General features: G+C 38.3%; 1 protein-coding gene across 1 annotated transcript in view; it reads right to left on the reverse strand.

The window, feature by feature from the left end:
• Window positions 1–7,716: 7,716 nt before the first annotated feature.
• LOC126378826 (unextended protein-like) overlaps window positions 7,717–20,051 on the reverse strand; it is a 59,996-nt gene continuing 47,661 nt past the window's right edge. The window contains exons 12-15 of the mRNA XM_050027250.1: window positions 19,719–19,848; window positions 17,878–17,974; window positions 17,465–17,524; window positions 7,717–13,894 (exon numbers count right to left, since the gene is read on the reverse strand). Of these exons, the coding sequence (XP_049883207.1) occupies window positions 13,796–13,894; window positions 17,465–17,524; window positions 17,878–17,974; window positions 19,719–19,848 (386 nt within the window). The 3' untranslated portion in view covers window positions 7,717–13,795. The remainder of the gene's footprint in view (window positions 13,895–17,464; window positions 17,525–17,877; window positions 17,975–19,718; window positions 19,849–20,051) is intronic.

Here is a 20,051-nt window from a genome sequence, read left to right on the forward strand (position 1 = left end):
AAGAGACGAGAGATATATAATTCTAATCATGCTTCATAAAATAGGTTATAGCTCTTGCGTTCTAGCATGGTGCGTGTGAAAGCAGGACGGTAAGATAAAGAACAGCCGAGTGCGAAGATAGAAAGTACTATTCTGCCAGCCACCACATCCCGGATTCTTATTACTAAAATCTCTAAGACTGGCAGTCGCGCCTAAAGATTTAAGGCCGGTTTAAAACCATTTGAACCAATCCGTTTAAAACCGAAATAAATGATTGATTTCGGTTTAAAACAGCTGCTGTTATGACTATGTTTTTCTTAACATATACAAATTTTATTCCATAAATCATTACAATGTCATTAAAGCTTAAAAACTAGATATTAATTATACTTAAAATTAGTCAAATAGCCCGCCTCGGAGCAAACCCGGCTCAAATGTACCCATCACGCTGGCCGCGTTGCCGCGATGGATGGCCAGCGAGATGTGCTGAACCAGGTACGATCCGGAGCGGGGTCGCGACCACGATCTCGCAGACGTCGCCCTAGTTCTAACTACATTTTCTTCATTTTACCGAGGTAGGGATATAACGGAGTCTATAAACTGTGTAAAGAATTTTTGAATTTGTAATAAGTATACTGTTATTGATAATAACATACTTAGCGTGTTTAGTTCTATAGGTACTTTTTATTGATATTCTATAAACTAATAATACGAAACATGACGTCAAGTGACCAAAAATTGCACATACTAATGAAGTTTAAAACCAAAACACAGTTCTTTTATAGTTATAGGAGAGTTTTCAACGGTTTAAACGATTTATTTGGGATTTAAAACGGCAACATTTGGTTTAAAACGTTTTCTATCGGATGTTTTACATTTATAGTCGCGTCCATTTTCATTTAGTTCCTTAATAGTGCCGATTCCAGGGGGGTTAAAATAGCCACATCGAAGCAATTCGCGCATATAAATGTAAGTGCGCAATGCAAACAAATGTCAAATTGCAACATTGCTTTCTTAGATGAATCGCCTCGATGTGGCCATTTTAACCCCCCTGTTCGCACAACCCTATTTTATTTTGTTATACCTGTCACTTACATATCCGCCGAAAAGAAAAGGGACGACATAAAATTTATGGAACACACGTTATTTTAGACAGAAATTTAAATAACCCGCTCAAAATTTTATATTTCCAATAACCCGACAGAATCAAATTGACAGCACACGTCAAAGGGTTGCCTATTAAAATTTACATATTAAAAACTTTGGCTAAAAGGCCTTGTTACCAGGCCATAAAAAAAAATAACATTTGTCAACATCTGAATCAATAAAATGTGAAATGAGGGTAGTTACACCGACAACATGTCAGAGTAAGTACACTTCAACGTGTTGTCTGTGAAACTACCGTCAAGTAAAAATTTTCTTTTTTTGACGTCAGCACCTCCGTTTTATCAATGATGATTAATGTCAGAACTACCTGCGTTTCTTTCTCACCATCTTTCTGTCCTTGTCAAATTAATGATTCATAAATGGTATTATGAATGGGCAATGACAAAAGGACAGAAATATACCATACAGTCTAGCGCGAAAGAAACATGCTATAGTTTTATCAGCTGGTCTGTCAAACGACTTGCTCAGACGCTGGTGAACTCCTACTAGCCTATGCCATCCTGGTACATTATTTTGCGAATCACTGCGCAGTCACCAAATTTTGATCTATCCGCAGTCACATTATGAATAATTTAATTTTATTGACCTATTTTCTCATAGTAAGCAGATCCTGTGAAAACGGGGAGACCTTTCTGCAACTAACTCGTCCTGCCGCCATCTTGACAGGGGTTTCCGTATCCCTATATTTATTTACACTACGCGGATCTATGGCCATTTTGGTGGAATTCGCGGAAGATCTTGAAGGATCACACAATTCACACATCTCCCCGTTCTCACAGGATCTGCTTACTATGAGAAATAAGATCAATAAAATTAAATTATTCATAATGTGACTGCGGATAGATAAATCAAAACTTGGTTAATGCGCAGCGATTTGCAAAATAATGTACCAGGATGGCATAGGCTAGTAGGAGTTCACCAGCGTCTGAGCAAACTGTTTGACAGACCAGCTGATAAAACTATAGCATGTTTCTTTCGCGCTAGACTGTATGGTATATTTCTGTCCTTTTGTCATTGCCCATTCATAATACCATTTATGAATGATTAATTTGACAAGGACAGAAAGATGATGAGAATGAAACGCAGGTAGTTCTGACATTAATCATCATTGATAAACAACTAATCATTCATTCACGGCTTTATGAATGGGCAATGACTACAGGACAGAAATATACCATACAGCCTAGAGCGAAAGAGGTCAGTATATTGTTGGGAGGCTGGTCTGTCAAACTTCAAACCAAATTTCGAACTACCCACATCAGCATTTAAACTAATTTGACAACAAGACAGAAAGGTAGCATTTGGCCTAGTGCGAAAGAGACATGTTTTGTTTTGACAGCTGGTCTCAAATGTTGGTCGGCGTATGCTCACGAAGACTTTCTACAAACCCATGTTGTCCTGGTACTATATCTGCCAGTCTTTGTATTTTTAAGGAAAGAAGCCTTCATTATTTGTTTGAAAATGGAACGTTTCGCCATACGGAGAGCATACTAGGGCCTTTCTTTTTATTTATAGAAGATTGATAATACAGCTACGAAGTACCTACTACACTACGCGGATCTATGACCGTTTTGGTGGAATTCGCGGAAGACCTTGAAGGATCACACAATTCACACATCTCCCCGTTTTCACAGGATCTGCTTACTATGAGAAATAAGATCAATAAAATTAAATTATTCATAATGTGACTGCGGATAGATCAAAATTTGGTTACTGCGCAGCGATTCGCAAAATAATGTACCAGGATGGCATAGGCTAGTAAGAGTTCACCAGCGTCTGAGCAACATTGTTTGACAGACCAGCTGATAAAACAATACTCGTCTCTTTCGCACTAGACTGTACGGTATATTTCTGTCCTTTTGTCATTGCCCATTCATAATACCATTTATGAATGATTAATTTGACAAGGACAGAATGATGGTGAGACAGAGATGCAGGTAGTTCTGACATTAATCATCATTGATAAACAACTAATCATTCATTTACGGCTTTATGAATGGGCAATGACTACAGGACAGAAATATATAATACAGCCTAGAGCGAAAGAGGTCAGTATATTGTTCGGAGACTGGTCTGTCAAACTTCAAACCAAATTTCGAACTACCCGCATCAGCATTTAGACTAATTTGACAACAAGACAGAAAGCTCACAAAGAACTTCTACAAACTCATGTTGTCCTGGTACTACATCTGCGAGTCGCTCCAATTTTTCCTTACAAAGTTGTCTGGCGGAACAGAAAATAAATATACTTACTTTCTAATATCTGCGGGCGGTACAGAACTAGGGGAATCTTTATGAAAGAAACCTTCATTATTTGTTTGAAAATGGAACGTTTCGCCATACGGAGAGATACTAGGGCCTTCCTTTTTATTTATAGAAGATTGATAATACAGCTACGAAGTACCTACTCTGTGGCTTTCCTCTATTATCGTCAAAATGACGGGACCAACTAGTAGTCTTCATAAAAGCCAAAGAAAGCTAATTGTTTATTTGAAAATGGAACGTTACGTCATTATAACAGCTGTGGCAAAGAATAGGACGCGATCCAACCAGTATCGGCTACGGCGACTGCTTCAATTCCGACATTCATGTGCATATGGCTTATGTAACTACTTAATCTTGGCAAATAATATATTCTTCATTATCAGCCCACTGCAGTCCACTTCTGGTCTATAAGTCTATCCCAACCCAAGGCGCGTCACAAGGCTATATCCTCAGCTTTACGCGTCCAGGAGCTTCCAGCTATCTTCTGCTCATCAACTCGTCCTGCCGCCCATATTGACAGGGGTTTCTGTATCCCTATATTAATTACACTACGCGGATCTATAGCCATTTTTGTGGAATTCGCGGAAGACCTTGAAGGATCACACAATTTACACATCTCCCCGTTCTCAAAGGATCTGCTTACTATGACAAATAGGTCAATAAAATTAAATTATTCATAATGTGACTGCGGATAGATCAAAATTTGGTTACTGCGCAGCGATTCGCAAAATAATGTACCAGGATGGCATAGGCTAGTAGGAGTTCACCAGCGTCTGAGCAAACTGTTTGACAGACCAGCTGATAAAACAATACTCGTCTCTTTCGCAATAGACTGTATGGTATATTTCTGTCCTTTTGTCATTGCCCATTCATAATACCATTTATGAATGATTAATTTGACAAGGACAGAATGATGGTGAGACAGAGACGCAGGTAGTTCTGACATTAATCATCATTGATAAACAACTAATCATTCATTCACGGCTTTATGAATGGGCAATGACTACAGGACAGAAATATATCATACAGCCTAGAGCGAAAGAGGTCAGTATATTGTTCGGAGACTGGTCTGTCAAACTTCAGACCAAATTTCGAACTACCCGCATCAGCATTTAGACTAATTTGACAACAAGACAGAAAGGTAGCATTTGGCCTAGTGCGAAAGAGACATGTTTTGTTTTGACAGCTGGTCTCAAATGTTGGTCGGCGTATGCTCACGAAGACTTTCTACAAACCCATGTTGTCCTGGTACTATATCTGCGAGTCATTTATTTATTTGAAAATGGAGCGTTACGTCATGTTTTGGTGAATTCGCAGAAATCGCGGAGGGCCTAATCACAGAGTACTTTTAAAGACGGGGCGTAATTCTTAGAGGGACTTCCATATTTCATGTAAAATACGCTTTACAGGCCTTTCCTTACAAAAAGGCCTTCCTAAGCAGAGCATAAAATATTATTTTCGATTTATATATGCCGCATCAACGTTCTATGAAATCAGCAGCAGAAATGATGAATGGTACCAGAAACATCTGTGATGTGCCTTGGCTGTTACTTCAAAATATGGGTGCTACTCAGTGATTCGCAAAATGATGTACCAGGATAGCATAGGCTGATAGGAGTTCACCAGCGTCTGAGCAAACTGTTTGACAGACCAGCTGACAAAACAATACTCGTCTCTTGCACACTAGACTGTATGATATATTTCTGTCCTTTGGTCATTGCCCATTCATAATACCATTTATGAATGATTAATTTGACAAGGACAGAATGATGGTGAGACAGAGACGCAGGTAGTTCTGACATTAATCATCATTGATAAACAACTAATCATTCATTCTCGGCTTTATGAATGGGCAATGACTACAGGACAGAAATATACCATACAGCCTAGAGCGAAAGAGGTCAGTATATTGTTCGGAGGCTGGTCTGACAAACTTCAAACCAAATTTCGAACTACCCGCATCAGCATTTAAACTAATTTGACAATAAGACAGAAAGGTAGCATTTGGCCTAGTGCGAAAGAGACATGTTTTGTTTTGACAGCTGGTCTCAAATGTTGGTCGGCGTATGCTCACGAAGACTTTCTACAAACCCATGTTGTCCTGGTACTATATCTGCGAGTCGTTGTATTTTTAATGAAAGAAGCCTTCATTATTTATTTGAAAATGGAACGTTACGTCATTTGACTGAAGGCGTTTTGGTGAATTCGCGGAGGGCGTAATCACAGAGTACCTTTATATATATACGGGACGTAATTCTTAGAGGGACTTCCTCTAATCATCATCATCAGCCCATTAACGTCCCCACTGCTGAGGCACGGGCCTTCCCTATGGATGGATAGGGAGATCGGGCCTTAAACCATCACGCGGGCCCAGTGCGGATTGACGGTTATTAACGACTGCTAATGCAGCCGGGACCAACGGCTTAACGTGCCTTCCGAAGCACGGAGGAGCTCGAGATGAAAACTTTTTTTTGTGGTCACCCATCCTATGACCGCCCTTTGCGAAAGTTGCTTAACTTCAACAATCGCAGACCGAGCGCGTTAACTGCTGCGCCACCGAGCTCCTCCCTCCCGACTTCCTCTAATAATTCATGTAAAACACGCTTTACAGGCCTTTCCTTCCTGGGTGAGAGAGCCTTCAGCGCTCCCCATTTGTTCGGCCAAGTAGTTAATGCCATCTGCGGTAAATCTACAATAGGTCGCGTCAAAAAACAGGCTTTTCCTTACAAAAAGGCCTTCCTAAGCAGAGCATAAAATATTATTTTTGATTTATATTTGTCGCATCAACGTTCTATGAAATCAGCAGCAGAAATGATGAAATGATATCAGAAACATCTGTGATGTATGTGCCTTGGCTCAAAATATGGGTGCTACGCAGTGATTCGCAAAACGATGTACCAGGATAGCATAGGCTGATAGGAGTTCACCAGCGTCTGAGCAATATTGTTTGACAGACCAGCTGATAAAACAATACTCGTCTCTTTCGCACTAGACTGTACGGTATATTTCTGTCCTTTTGTCATTGCCCATTCATAATACCATTTATGAATGATTAATTTGACAAGGACAGAATGATGGTGAGACAGAGACGCAGGTAGTTCTGACATTAATCATCATTGATAAACAACTAATCATTCATTCACGGCTTTATGAATGGGCAATGACTACAGGACAGAAATATATCATACAGCCTAGAGCGAAAGAGGTCAATATATTGTTGGGAGGCTGGTCTGTCAAACTTCAAACCAAATTTCGAACTACCCGCATCAGCATTTAAACTAATTTGACAACAAGACAGAAAGGTAGCATTTGGCCTAGTGCGAAAGAGACATGTTTTGTTTTGACAGCTTGTCTCAAATGTTGGTCGGCGTATGCTCACGAAGACTTTCTACAAACCCATGTTGTCCTGGTACTATATCTGCGAGTCGTTGTATTTTTAATGAAAGAAGTCTTCATTATTTATTTGAAAATGGAACGTTACGTCATATGTTTTGGTGAATTCGCAGAAATCGCGGAGGGCGTAATCACAGAGTATACTTTTAAAGACGGACTTCCATATTTCATGTAAAATACGCTTTATTTTCGATTTATATATGCCGCATCAACGTTCTATGTAATCAGCAGCAGAAATGTACCAGAAACATCTGTGATGTGCCTTGGCTGTTACTTCAAAATATGGGTGCTACGCAGCGATTCGCAAAATGATTGTACCAGGATTGCATAGGCTGATAGGAGTTCACCGGCGTCTGAGCAACATTGTTTGATAGACCAGCTGACAGAACAATACTCGTCTCTTTCACACTAGCCTGCATGCTATCTTTCTGTCCTGTTGTCATATTAATCACAACACACACCTGTCTTTCGTGGGTAGTTCAATATTTGGTTATTTTGCAACTACCCATAAATTGATACTATTGTTTGTTTACCAGCTGACAGAATAATACCTGTTTCTTTCACACTAGGCATCTCGCTCGCTGGTATGCAACACGTCTGCAACACATTAAAATTTGTCGTGTGTTATTAACTAGATTCTGTCGGGTTATTTGCCAATGTAAAAATTTGCGAGGGTTGTATAAATTTCTGTGTAAAATGACGTATGTTCCGTAAATTTTATACCTGTCGATTACCTGGTCTGTCCTTTTCTTATATCCACCGTTATTCATTTTAAAATTAACAGCTGTTTATCATCCGTCCCTTTCTTTTTCAGGGGATAAGAAAGTGACGGATATAACTTAAACAAAATAACCTGTCAGCAGGAATCAGGGCCAAACTCGGGGTGGGTCAAAGCATGAAATAAAACAAAACTTGAAAACCCAATAATCATTCATTTCTTTAAACAAAATCAACTTAGATTTTCTGTTACATAGTTGTATAGCGTCAAAACTTGTAAGGATAAGCAGTTTATACTTAAAAAATATAAATAAAATAGGTACAAAAAACATTCAAAAGTTACATCGGGAATTCAGGATTCTTAAACATTATTTTTAAAACTATTCTTCATCAAAGTAGCTTTAATAAAGGATAAAAAATATATAGTAATCGTGTACCATCTTCCCTTGTGGGTGGAAGCGAGACAAACAATCAACTAAAATATTTTTTTTGTCTGACAAAACAGTTATTAGAAACGGTCTTTGGAAACACAGTCAAAACACAGTATAAGAAAACCAGGTATGCTCAATCCTATGACAAGCCGCCATTGCTAGCCTTTTTTTTTTTAAAGGGTTATGGCCTGGAATCAAGTCCTTTGGGCCCAGTCTTTGTTTCATATTGCTAGCCCTTTGATGACTGTAAGTGTTACCATTAAATTGGTATCTCCAACATTTCAAGGACGTAAATTTTATTTTTGAAAATAAGTGAATTCTGACTATGTATTTAATTACTATTACTTGTCACATATATAAAAATCATTAATACTGTAAGTAAATCTTTTAATAAAAGTTCAAAATTTCCTTGTAAATTAAAAACATTTATTTTTTACGAAATGGCAACGCTGGGTGGGATTACATTAGTTGCAAAGACCTTCTTTACTTGGTCTTAGCGTTAGTTGGGCTAACCTTGAAATGTTAGCTGTCGCTTTTGAGCGCGACTCTTTCTCGCCGCGACAAAGATCGTCTGTCTCTTTCTGTGCAGTACTGTGAGAGAGTGACGGGTGACGTGTGTCCAGGCGAGAAAGAGTCACGCGCTGACGGTGCTAAGCAAACTGTTTTTCTTATACCATGATTAGAAAAAGATCGGCACCTATGGCAGAATGAATTTTATTTAAAAATAATTTCACAGTTTTAAAACTAGCTGTCTCTATCTTTCGCTAACCACAAGTAAATGACGGCTGTTTTTAGGGTTGTCAACCATCATGACTGGTCGCCAAACCCTTGTAAAGTCGCTGCCCTGTCTACCCCATAAGAGGCACAGTATAAAGATATGTACGTACTTTCTTATTAAACATTTAACAACATGTCAATAAGTGTGCTATTAGATAACATTTCTACAAAATATTTGCATTGTTTTTTTATAATATTTTTTTTTACATTGTCACTTACCATCAGGTCAAATTGTAGTCAAAGGCGAGCCTAAATTATTAAAAAAAAATAGTAAAATGTAGCATTTAATATTGATGTTTAAAAAAATAATACCTATTTTTTTCATATTTTTTTGCTATTTTTTATACAGTATAGTTTAGCGATTCACCACAATCTCACCAGATGGTAAGTGAAGACGTGGTCTAAGGTGGTACACACTTACCTGGTAAACGCCTGCGCACCTTAACATTAAAGCCGGTTCAAATGTAAAATAAAAGGACCAAATCTGATTATTATATTGATTCATATACAGGTGTTAGTGACATCGTAACGATTACTGAGGGGGATGATTCAGACCATGATTCTGAGTTGATATCAAGAGGAATTTCCTGCCGGAAAATTTATGACTTTAGCGGCGAGGGTGTGCTGCCACCAAAGGATGTTTTCGAGGTACCGAACTGAGCATAGTACCCCGCTAACCACAAGTTAGTAGTGTGACTAGGGATCGACGATCCAACAGTGTTATGTTGGAAGTTGTATATATGTGTCTTGCTGTGTAAACTTCGATATCGCGTTTCACGACTGCTTGAAGACTGCATTATTGAATGTGGCGCCATCTGTTGTATGTGAGCGGAACTAGGTGTCCAACTAGTTGGGTCCGCTACATGACAATATTAGTATTTGTTTAAATTATTATCAGTTCCATATTTTTGCGACGGAAAATTCCACTTGATAACTACTCAGAATCATGGCCTGAATCACCCCTCAAAGCTTTGATTACGACGTCACTAACACCTGTATAATTATATACATTTTAATATATTACATTTTGTAAAATATATATACTCAATATTATAAGTACTACTTTATCACTGTATACAGGACGCTATTATATTTAAAAAAAAATGTGTATTTAATTTAGGACTTCCAGGTTACTTTCCCCAAAATTATATAGATGGCGTTGTACGGTCACGAGCATTAATATGTATACACTTTGGTACCATGTCACATTAACTTTTTTGACAAATTGAACTGTAAGTCTCACTAAATGTCAAATATGTTGGTGCGACAGAGTCCTAATATGGGTACATTATATTGCTCATGACTGTAAAGAGATGCCTTCGATCAACTTTCTCTTTTTATGGATAACAGACATTGTCCTGATTAAAATAATGAGAAGCAATTTAGGTAGCAATAAATATCAAGCAACATTTATTTTTACATTATATTTATTTACCCGAGCAATGAGAAAATAGGTAATTATCACGTAAAATCTGTACCACCACCAACTTAAGAGCCACGCTCTTGTCGGTGCAACATTATCCATGCTACTTTTTTAGTGAAAAATAGGGCAGTGGTTTCTCTCTTGCCTTCCGCCCCGCAGTACTCTGTCTGACGCAAGTGGGATGGCGCCCAGAGTAGTCTATTACAAAGCCATACTAGGACTCCTGTCCTCCGCGTCTGAATAGTACTGACATTTATTGCTGCCCTCTGTCAGGTTCCAGGTTACAGTCCCTGTGACTTGCCCCTTCCATCTGTACAACGCCATCTATATTGTTTTTGTGTAATGTAGCCTGAAAAGTCCCTGATTGTATTATTAAATCTACTTCATTTGTGCATTCACTATAAATTCTAAATTGACTTATATTCATATATAAAACCTTTTATAATTTGCATTTTGTATATAACACGCATTAAGTATATTCTATGTTTTGTTCACGTTTGAAACAATATTAGTAAAATATTAACCATTTAAAAAGGTATTATGAGTAGGTTATATGGCTAGACACCACGACTATTAAACTGAAAGTTCCAGGTTTGATTACCGGGTAGGTCAATATATGAAACAATTTTTTTTTTAGTTGTTGGTTCGGCTGACAGAAGAAGACCTAGAAGGACATACATTGACCAAATTGGAGATGTCCTTAGAAAAGGTTCAGTACGATCTACTCTGAACCGGCGTGCGTGTATGAAACGATTGATGAATGTGGAGGAAGCAAGAGAAGTGTGTCAGGAACGAAGCAAATGGAAATCCTGTTTTTTTTTGACGTGACTTATTGTAGATTTGACGCAAATGGCGTTAACTACTTGGCCGGACAAATGGGGAGCGCTGAGTGCTCTCACCGGGTATAACTTTTAAGACAACAGGCCTGAGGATGCCCAGTTGGGCGCGAACCTTGGCTCAGGGCGTCGTCTGAGAGGATAATATTTGAAAGATTTAATCGACCCTAGTGGATCGATAGCGGTAAGCGCTGAATGATAGTAATTGTCGACCACGCCGGCGGGGTCGGTATCGGGGTTCATAATTCCTTAGTCTCTGCTTACTCCGGTGGGAAATAGGCGTGAGTTTATGTATGTATGTTTATTATATTATATATTTACTTTTGCACTATAGTCACATCAAGGTATATTAAGTGCTATTATAACCTTAATAAATGGCTAATATAGTTACTACTGCACCATTTAGTTATAGAAGCACCTAGAAAATTGATTCCGTAGTATAAGGCACGATTTTAGGAAGATATTTTTTGTAAAATCTGATGTTTTATTAAGTCTCTTGAGGGTTAAAATCTATCATCCGTAGTCTAAGATACTAACTCCAAACTTCATCTGATGCCGTTGCGAGTGAACATCTTAAAATACAGGTAGTAAGTAACATACAACTCAATTAAATACATAATTTATAAAAAATAAAAAGTACAATTCAAATAACAAACAATAAAAAGTAAGTCAACAAAAGTTACGGTGTATTGCATTTTTCTCGAAAATAAATTATAATTAATAATCTGATTTATTCAAAATTAACAAAAACGTAATTAAAAATGATTAAAATGTTGTGATTACTTTGATTTATGTAGATTTAAAAAATAACTGTCAAAAAATGGCGGGAAATATATGTGTTGCCATAATACAATTCAAAATAAGTACCATTTCAACTTATCCGTTTTATAATTCTACGCTAAAATCTAAATTGTAAATGTTAAAACTTGCAACAAATGCGATAATGGCCTTGATTCCTGTAGACATCTAATTTTACTTTAAGTTATACCTGACGTTTTCTTTTCTGTCGAAAAGGAAAGAGACGGATGATTTTCAGCCGTTAATTTTAAAATGAATTAATAACCCGGGCGAATCACATAGGCATCTTGGTTATACGCAACCCGTTTGGCGTGTGTTGTCAACTTAATTTCGTTGTTGTTGGCGTGTGCACAATTTTGGCAGGGTTGTTTAAATTTCTACCTAAAATTGGCGTGTGTTTCATAAATGTTGTGCCTGTCGATTACCCGTCCCTTTCCTTTTCTGCGGATTGGAAAATGACAGGTATAGATTAAAAATAAAATTAGATGTGTACCGGAATCAGCACCAATATATACTAAAAACTATTTCTCGTTTAAAATATACTATTCTTACGTAATAATAAACAAACCGAATAACATGCTTCTTAAATATAGCCCCAAAATGCATTTCCTTTCATGCAACGCTCAAAAAGCAATATTTACCACATACACATACACATACATAAACTCACGCCCGTAATCCCTAATGGGGTGGGCAGAGCCACAAGCAAACACAGACAACTTGCAGCCACTGTTGATACGAAGTCCAAAGATGGATACCACATACATCGAAAATAAATTAATATTTAAATTCAAAGACAAAAGGTTGAAACTAGGTATTTTACCCGACTACGCCATAACAAAGAGGATGGTTAAAATGGTTATGTGTTTGACAGCCTCTGTGGTCTAGTGGTTAGAGCGTTGGGCTCACGATCGGGAGGTCCAGATCCGTTTCCCGATGGAGAAATTGTCAAAATGACATTGTGAGACTGTCCTTTGTTTGGTAACGACACTGCAGGCTTGAATCACCTGATTGTCCGAAAAAGTAAGATGATTCCGTGCTTCGGAGGGCACGTTAAGCCGTTGAACCCGGCTATTAGCCGTAAAACAGCTTCACCAACCCGCAGTGGAGCAGTGTGGTGGAGTATGCTCCATACCCCCTCCGGTTGATTGAGGGGAGGCCTGTGCCCAGCAGTGGGACGTATATAGGCTGTTTATGTTATATTATAAAAATATCTCTTTTGTATTTTTATGTAAATATTACATAATTTTCGATTAAAAAATTCGCATAAGATGTCACAGGAAGCATCATCTTGCGATGGATTTACCTCTGACTACACCAATAGGGTATTTGACTGGGTTAAAGATAAATTATAAAATGCCAATCTAGAAATAGAAACCAGTCTAAGCTGACCAGAAATCAATCACATTTTACTTTTCGAGTTATTTTCTAATTTCATTTATGAATTAAGTAACAATGAGTACGACGTTGGACCGCTTTTATTGGTGACGTCACAGGACAGTATTGCCATACATAATCCAAAGAAACTCTATGCTTCTATGCTGTTCTGGGAGCATATAAAAACATAGAACACGTTCAGCTGCTTCTCTTCCCGGGCATGTCGTAAAAACCGACAGAGGGATTGTGTCCTCTAACATGATGGACTAATGTTATGGGCGATAGGCTGATCCCTTATCACCATAAGGGTCATCATATCCATCTTTGGACTTCGTATCAACAGTGGCTGCAAGTTGTCTTTGATTACTTGTGGATCTGCCCACCCCATTAGGGATTACGGGCGTGAGTTTATGTATGTATGTATGTATCCAAAGAAAACTTTCGTTTTGACGTTTCGTAAAAAGTATCTCAATTGACTTGGTTGTCAAGTAGCCTATTAGGATATAGTCATGAGCATATTATTATGTTATGTATGTATGTTAGAAATAATTTTAATCATTAAAATTGACAATGGTAGTTTTTTTTTGCCAATGGTAGTTTTTTGGGGCTAGTGTTGCCATTCGACTAAATTTCTACTTTTTCAGTAGTCTCTCCTCTTCTGGGTTTGGGTGTTCATCTTTATCGCTCTTGAACGTTGAATTGGTGAGGGGGCTGGCAGAAGACGGCAAGAACTGCAAGAAGAAAAGAAAATATTATACCCCATCAAACATAGCTTGATCAATTTGACAGCAAGAAAAGATGATGACTGAAAGCAAATGTAAATTGTTACTGGCAATAAAATTTTATTCTTATTCCGAAAGCTATGGTAATGATAATGAGTGCGAAAGAGATGAATGATGGTTGTTCCGATAGCTGTCAAAGTAATCGAGCTACATTTAAGAGTATAATGGATTTTTGATAAGTTTATTGGAAGTACGGAAATTAAGTTGCATTATTCTACAACGACGGAACTTTCCAGGCTACCTTCCCGAGAAACAATATAGATGGCGATGTACAGATTTAACGAGATAATTACCTATTTTCTCATTGCTCGGGTATTTACATAATTATTCAAAAATATAATATTATAATGGCAGAGGTATATATAAAAACAATCGTTGCTTGATATTTGGATCAGATTATGTATAGAATAGAGGAGCTCGGTGGCGCAGCGGTAAACGCGCTCAGTCTGCGATTGTTGCAGTTAAGCAACTTTCGCAAAGGCCGGTCATAGGATGGGTGACCACAAACAAAAAGTTTCCATCTCGAGCTCCTCCGTGCTTCGGAAGGCACGTTAAGCCGTTGGTCCCGGCTGCGTTAGCAGTCGTTAATAACCATCAATCCGCACTGGGCCCGCGTGATGGTTTAAGGCCCGATCTCCCTATCCATCCATAGGGAAGGCCCGTGCCCCAGCAGTGTGAATTATGTTGCTACCTATATTGCTTCTCTTTATTTTGATCAGAATAATAATGGGTGGAAGATGTGTTGTGCCTGGGTTTAATAAAAAGGGTCATCAATTATACCCAAAAACAAAGATAAAAGATGCATATGTCTGTTATCCATGAAATTAGAAGGTTAAACGAAGGCAACTCTGGACAGCCTGGAATTTCCGTCATAAAAAATATTAAATAGAAATAAAAAAAATACATAAAAATACATGCAGATATTACACAATGTACAGTACAGGACACACGAAATAAAGTACATATATTTTTAATAGGAAAAAAGTGCTCAACGTCTAAGTTACAACAATAGTTATAGCGGGAGCGCAAAAAAAATATCCGTATTCTAAAATGTTAACTCCAACCTTTTTCCAACTCCGTCCTCAGTTGAGGCGATCTCAAGTCGAACTCAGCTCAAAATCGGTATTCTTAGGGTGGTATTATTAATAAACTAATCCCAGCTGAGACTGCCCTCAAGATCATGCTCAAGTCTCTGTTTTTATATGAGAACTGTCACATTAACATGATCTTGAGGGCAGTCTCGAAGCTGAGATTAGTTTATTAATACCACCCTTAGACGGCGCCTCAATCTTAACTCGAGTTTACTCCAGTAAGGCATGACGTCATTATTTTCGTGTTATTATGTTGGCAGTATGACATGCTCCACTCCAGTGAGTAAAGTCCTCGAGTCGAGGGCGTAAATGTCACCTTAAAATACCAAAATGCTCAGCTGAGGCCGAGTGGAGTGGGGGAAGAGTCGAGTGAACATGTGTGTGTGTAAATAGGGGGTTAAAAGGCTACATCGAATCAATGCATCTCTCTCTCTCTCTCTATTTAAGAGCTGCGCTCTTATCGGTGGCAATTTGCGCATATAAAAGTAACAAATGTCAAATAACAACCTTTAAGTAGCTTAAGTTGGTTTGTTAAATACTTTATTATATGTTCTGTTTTATAAGCTGTTGGTTATCTAAATAAAATAAATAAATAAATAAATAAACAATATTGCTTTTTGGACGAATTGCTTTGATGTGGTCATTTTAATCCAAGGACAGAAAGATAGAGTGCAGCCTAGTGTAAAAAGAGGACATAAATTCTCAGAAAGGCGCTAAGTGGTTTAAGTGGTTTTACTCATGGTATAAGAAAACCAGGTATGCTCAGTCCTATGACAAGCTGCCATTGCTAGCCCTTTGATGACGTATGTGTTACCACTGTGTTACCATTAAATTGGTATCTCCAACATTCCAAGGACGTAAATTTTATTATTGAAAATTAATTGAATTACTGACTAATGTATTTAATTACAAAGTATTACTTGTCACATAAATGTTAAATAAAAAATTAAATAATTTACTAAAAGTACAAAATTTCCTTGCAAAGTAAATATAAAAACATTTGTTGTGGGTAATTTATTTTTTACGAAATGGCAACGCAGGGTCTGATGACGTCAGCTGGGCTAACCTCGAAATGTCAGCTGTCCGTTTTGAGCAAAAATGGCCACATCGAAGCAATTCATCTGAGAAAACAATATTGCTATTTGACATTTGTTTGCATTGCGCACTTACTTTTATATGCGCAAATGTCAAATTGCAATATTGCTTTCGTAGATGAATTGCTTCAATGTGGCCATTATAACCCCCTAGTTCCTAGTTCCTGTTCTTATACCATAATTTTACTATAAGGTCGTAAGGCCCAAAGTCCTTTTGAAATCCAAATCCCATTGTTTAACTATTGTGTCTGGAAATCCGGGCCTTACGAGGATAAGGCGAGCATATGTACATGCAAAAATCCACATTCAAGCATTACTATGTAATTTTACGATATTTCAGATACCTAATATCTGGCCTTAGGCTCATCCACAAACTTGCGGCAAAAAAAAAAGAATTTAGTATAAGTACTTCATTTTATATGCAGGTCTTGGAGTCGTGTGGCGTTCCCGGAAATATTACCGGCAGGAAAAAGTCGCAAAACTTATTTAAAAAAGAGCTTTATTTTCTTTATTACCTAACCTTTCACCTTTTGGCTGATCACCTGATTGTCCGAAAGAAAGATGATCCGTGCTTCGGAAGGCACGTTAAGCCGTGTTACTACTTACTGATGTAAGTTAGTAGTCGTTACATGAGCCGTGTCATGCCCTTTGGCGGCTCAATAGTAACCCTGACACCAGGGTAGATGGAGTTGGTAAACCACCTCACAACCCACACGATAGAAGAAGACCTAACCTTTAGGCAGATAAGACCAGAGTAGAAGAAAGAACAATTTGACAAAGAAAAGAAGCCAGCGTCGGTACTATTAAAGAGTTATTACAAGAGGTTTTTCTTGCAGCTTCTTTTCCCCGGCTATACAGGTTGTGAGAAGCTGCAGTAGTTTTAGGCGGATGAGACGTTCATTATGTAAAAATTGACGATTCAAAGTGTAACTATGTTACCTACTGAATAAAGATATTTTTGAATTTGAATTTGAATGCTCCCAAAGTGGGAACATTCCCGTTGCACATCACTGGCTGGGAGCTAATAGAAAACATAGAACAAGTTCATCTGCTTGTCTTGGCGTGTCGTAAAAACCGACAAGGGATTGTGTCCTTACTAACATCATAGACCATTACAGGTACCTAAGCTATAAAGGCTTCCGTGGTCCAGTGGTTGAGCGTTGGGCTCACGATCCGGAGGTCCCGGGTTCGAATCCCGGTGGGGACCAGTGATGTGAACGGATCCATCTTAAAACTTCGTATCAACAGTGGCTGCAAGTTGTCCTGTATTTGTGGCTCTGCGCACCCCATTGGGGTTTACGGGCGTGAGTTTATGTATGTATTAAGATATTTACCGGTTTGGGAGGCGCTTCTTCCTTGATGTTGTCTACTCTGTAGTCACCTTCGCGAAGTAGCTAGAAGAAATATTATATAGAATATAATAATTATTCTTAAAATTATGGATACTGACTGACAGATTTCTTGATATGTCGTGGTTTCCAGGATTTGCGTCCGGTTAATGGCAATAGGGCAAGCGACTTTCCGACTAGTCGGCTTTCCCGACTAGTCGGCTTTCCCGACTAATCGGTTTTACAGACTAGTCGGCTTTCCCGACTAATCGGTTTTACAGACTAGTCCGCTTTCCCGACTAGTCGGCTTTCCCGACTAGTCGGCTTTACCGACTAATCGGCTTTCCCGACTAATCGGCTTTCCCGACTAGTCGGCGCCTAGTCGGTGCATCTCTAGTATGTATGTATAACGTGCTTACCTTGTCGACTTCCGGTTCAATTTGTTCGTTGGTGCCTCCTTTGTTGAGGGCACCCTTCTCCATCAGAGTGGCGCGCTTGGCAGCTAAGTACATGGATCTGGGAAGTAAATTCTTAATGTAAGTGCTCCCACTTTTGTGATAGTAAGGTAACTGTGTTTTTACTGCCAGATAACTATAACTGTGTTATAACAGCCTCCGTGGTCCAGTGGTTGGGCGTTGTGCTCACGATCCGGAGGTCCCGGGTTCGAATCCCGGTGGGGACAAATCACAAAAATCACTTTGTGATCCCTAGTTTGGTTAGGACATTACAGGCCGATCACCTGATTGTCCAAAAAGTAAAAAGATCCGTGCTTCGGTAGGCACGTAGGCACGTGTAAGCGCGTGTAGCGACACCTGGGGGGTTAAAATGGCTACGTCGAAGCAATTCATCTAAGAAAGCAATATTGCTATTTGACATTTGTTTGCATTGCGCACTTACTTTGATATGCGCTAATGTCAAATTGCAACATTGCTTTCTTAGACGAATTGCTTCGATGTTGCCATTTTAACCCCCCTGATGGGAGAAATAGGTAGTTTTTATCACCTTAGGCTTTATATTTTTACTGTTTTGTATTTTCTATTATTATTTTTATTTTTGTGTGATAGTTTACTTTTTAATTTTGAAATTGTAATTTCCTTTAGTGTTTTTCATGTTATTTATAAGTAGTGTTATTTTTCTTTTTGTTTCCTTTTTTTTTCATTCAATGTTTATTTTTGTTGTTTTAGTTTGAAAATTGTTTTCTCGTCATACAGCACATTGGGTCTTACTGTAATGTTGAATGTACCTTAATAAATCAATAATAATAAGGGACTGGACATATGATGCGAGAAAAAATTGAGAAATGGACAAAAGACGTAACCGAGTGGTACCCCAGATACGGAACAAGAAAGAGAGGAAGACCAATTAAGAGATGGGAAGAAGAGATAAAAAATACAGCGGGAAATATGTGGAGAAGGCTGGCGAGAGACAGGGATAAGTGGAAAGAGCTGGAGGAGGCCTTTGTCAAAAGACAAATGGACCAAGAGCATAATTAAACACATCTTTATTTCTTTTTTAATATTATGTATAAGCTAAAAAAAAAATGTTATACAATAAGTCCATAATAAAGGCTATATCTATCTATTTATCTATCTAATAATAATAATCTTTATTTCGCAAAATATGTCAATATAAGTAGATGACAATGGCAAATATAAAACTATTAACTAAATGTTCAGTTGTGGCGGACTGATGCCCGAGTTAGGCAGCGAGCGGCCTCCACTCCTGACCGCGTCATGCAACTCGGTTTAGTACATACAATTGATGATATTGATGACGTATTTTATGCAACAGTTGTATAAGAAGGGTCAAAAAATGCGAGTGGCGTGAGTTGCGATGTGAGCCTTGGCGAACATCGCAATAAGAGACGCCACGAGCATTTTTTGACCTAGTTATACAACGTTGCATACAATACTTTTTCTACGACGACGTAATTTTAAACGAAACACAAAAAATTTCCAATTTAATTTCCAACGCGCGGGAAAATGGCGGCAAATGTATACTTTTTTTTTATAGTATATCTATGGCACCAAACAAAGTAAAGGTGCCAGTTTCCAGGTCAAAAAAAAAAACAACAACAATGCTTTTGTGGCGACATTATAGTACAGTTACACTTTGTAAACAATGCTTTTATAGGCCATAGAGCGTACACTTTTTCAAAGAGTTTAATTATGTATGTACTTATATTAGACTTTTTGGTTATTTAAATGCCAGATTAAAGTAGAGGAGTAGAAAAATAAATAAATAAATAAATATTACGTACCTCTTAATAGTGAGGTAGTATAGTTCAGCGATAGCCCGAACGGAGTAGTCAGGGACGAACGTGTGGCGAAGCATCGAGTCCATGTTAAGGTTCTGCAGGGACCCCAGGGTTGACGGTGCTGGAGACTCCGCTGGCAATACATAAACACGTCAATAACTTAAATGTCAACCTCCGTGGGCCAGTGGTTGAGCTTTGGGCTCACGACCCGGAGGTCCTGGGTTCGAATCCCGGTGGGGACCAGTGATGTGCCTGGAATATCCATCTTAGGACTTCGTATCAACAGTGGCTGCAAGTTGTTTGTATTTGTGGCTGTGCGCACATTGTGAACCCTAG

This window comes from Pectinophora gossypiella, chromosome 27, assembly GCF_024362695.1.
Source record: "Pectinophora gossypiella chromosome 27, ilPecGoss1.1, whole genome shotgun sequence".
Classification (NCBI taxonomy): Eukaryota; Metazoa; Arthropoda; class Insecta; order Lepidoptera; family Gelechiidae; genus Pectinophora; species Pectinophora gossypiella.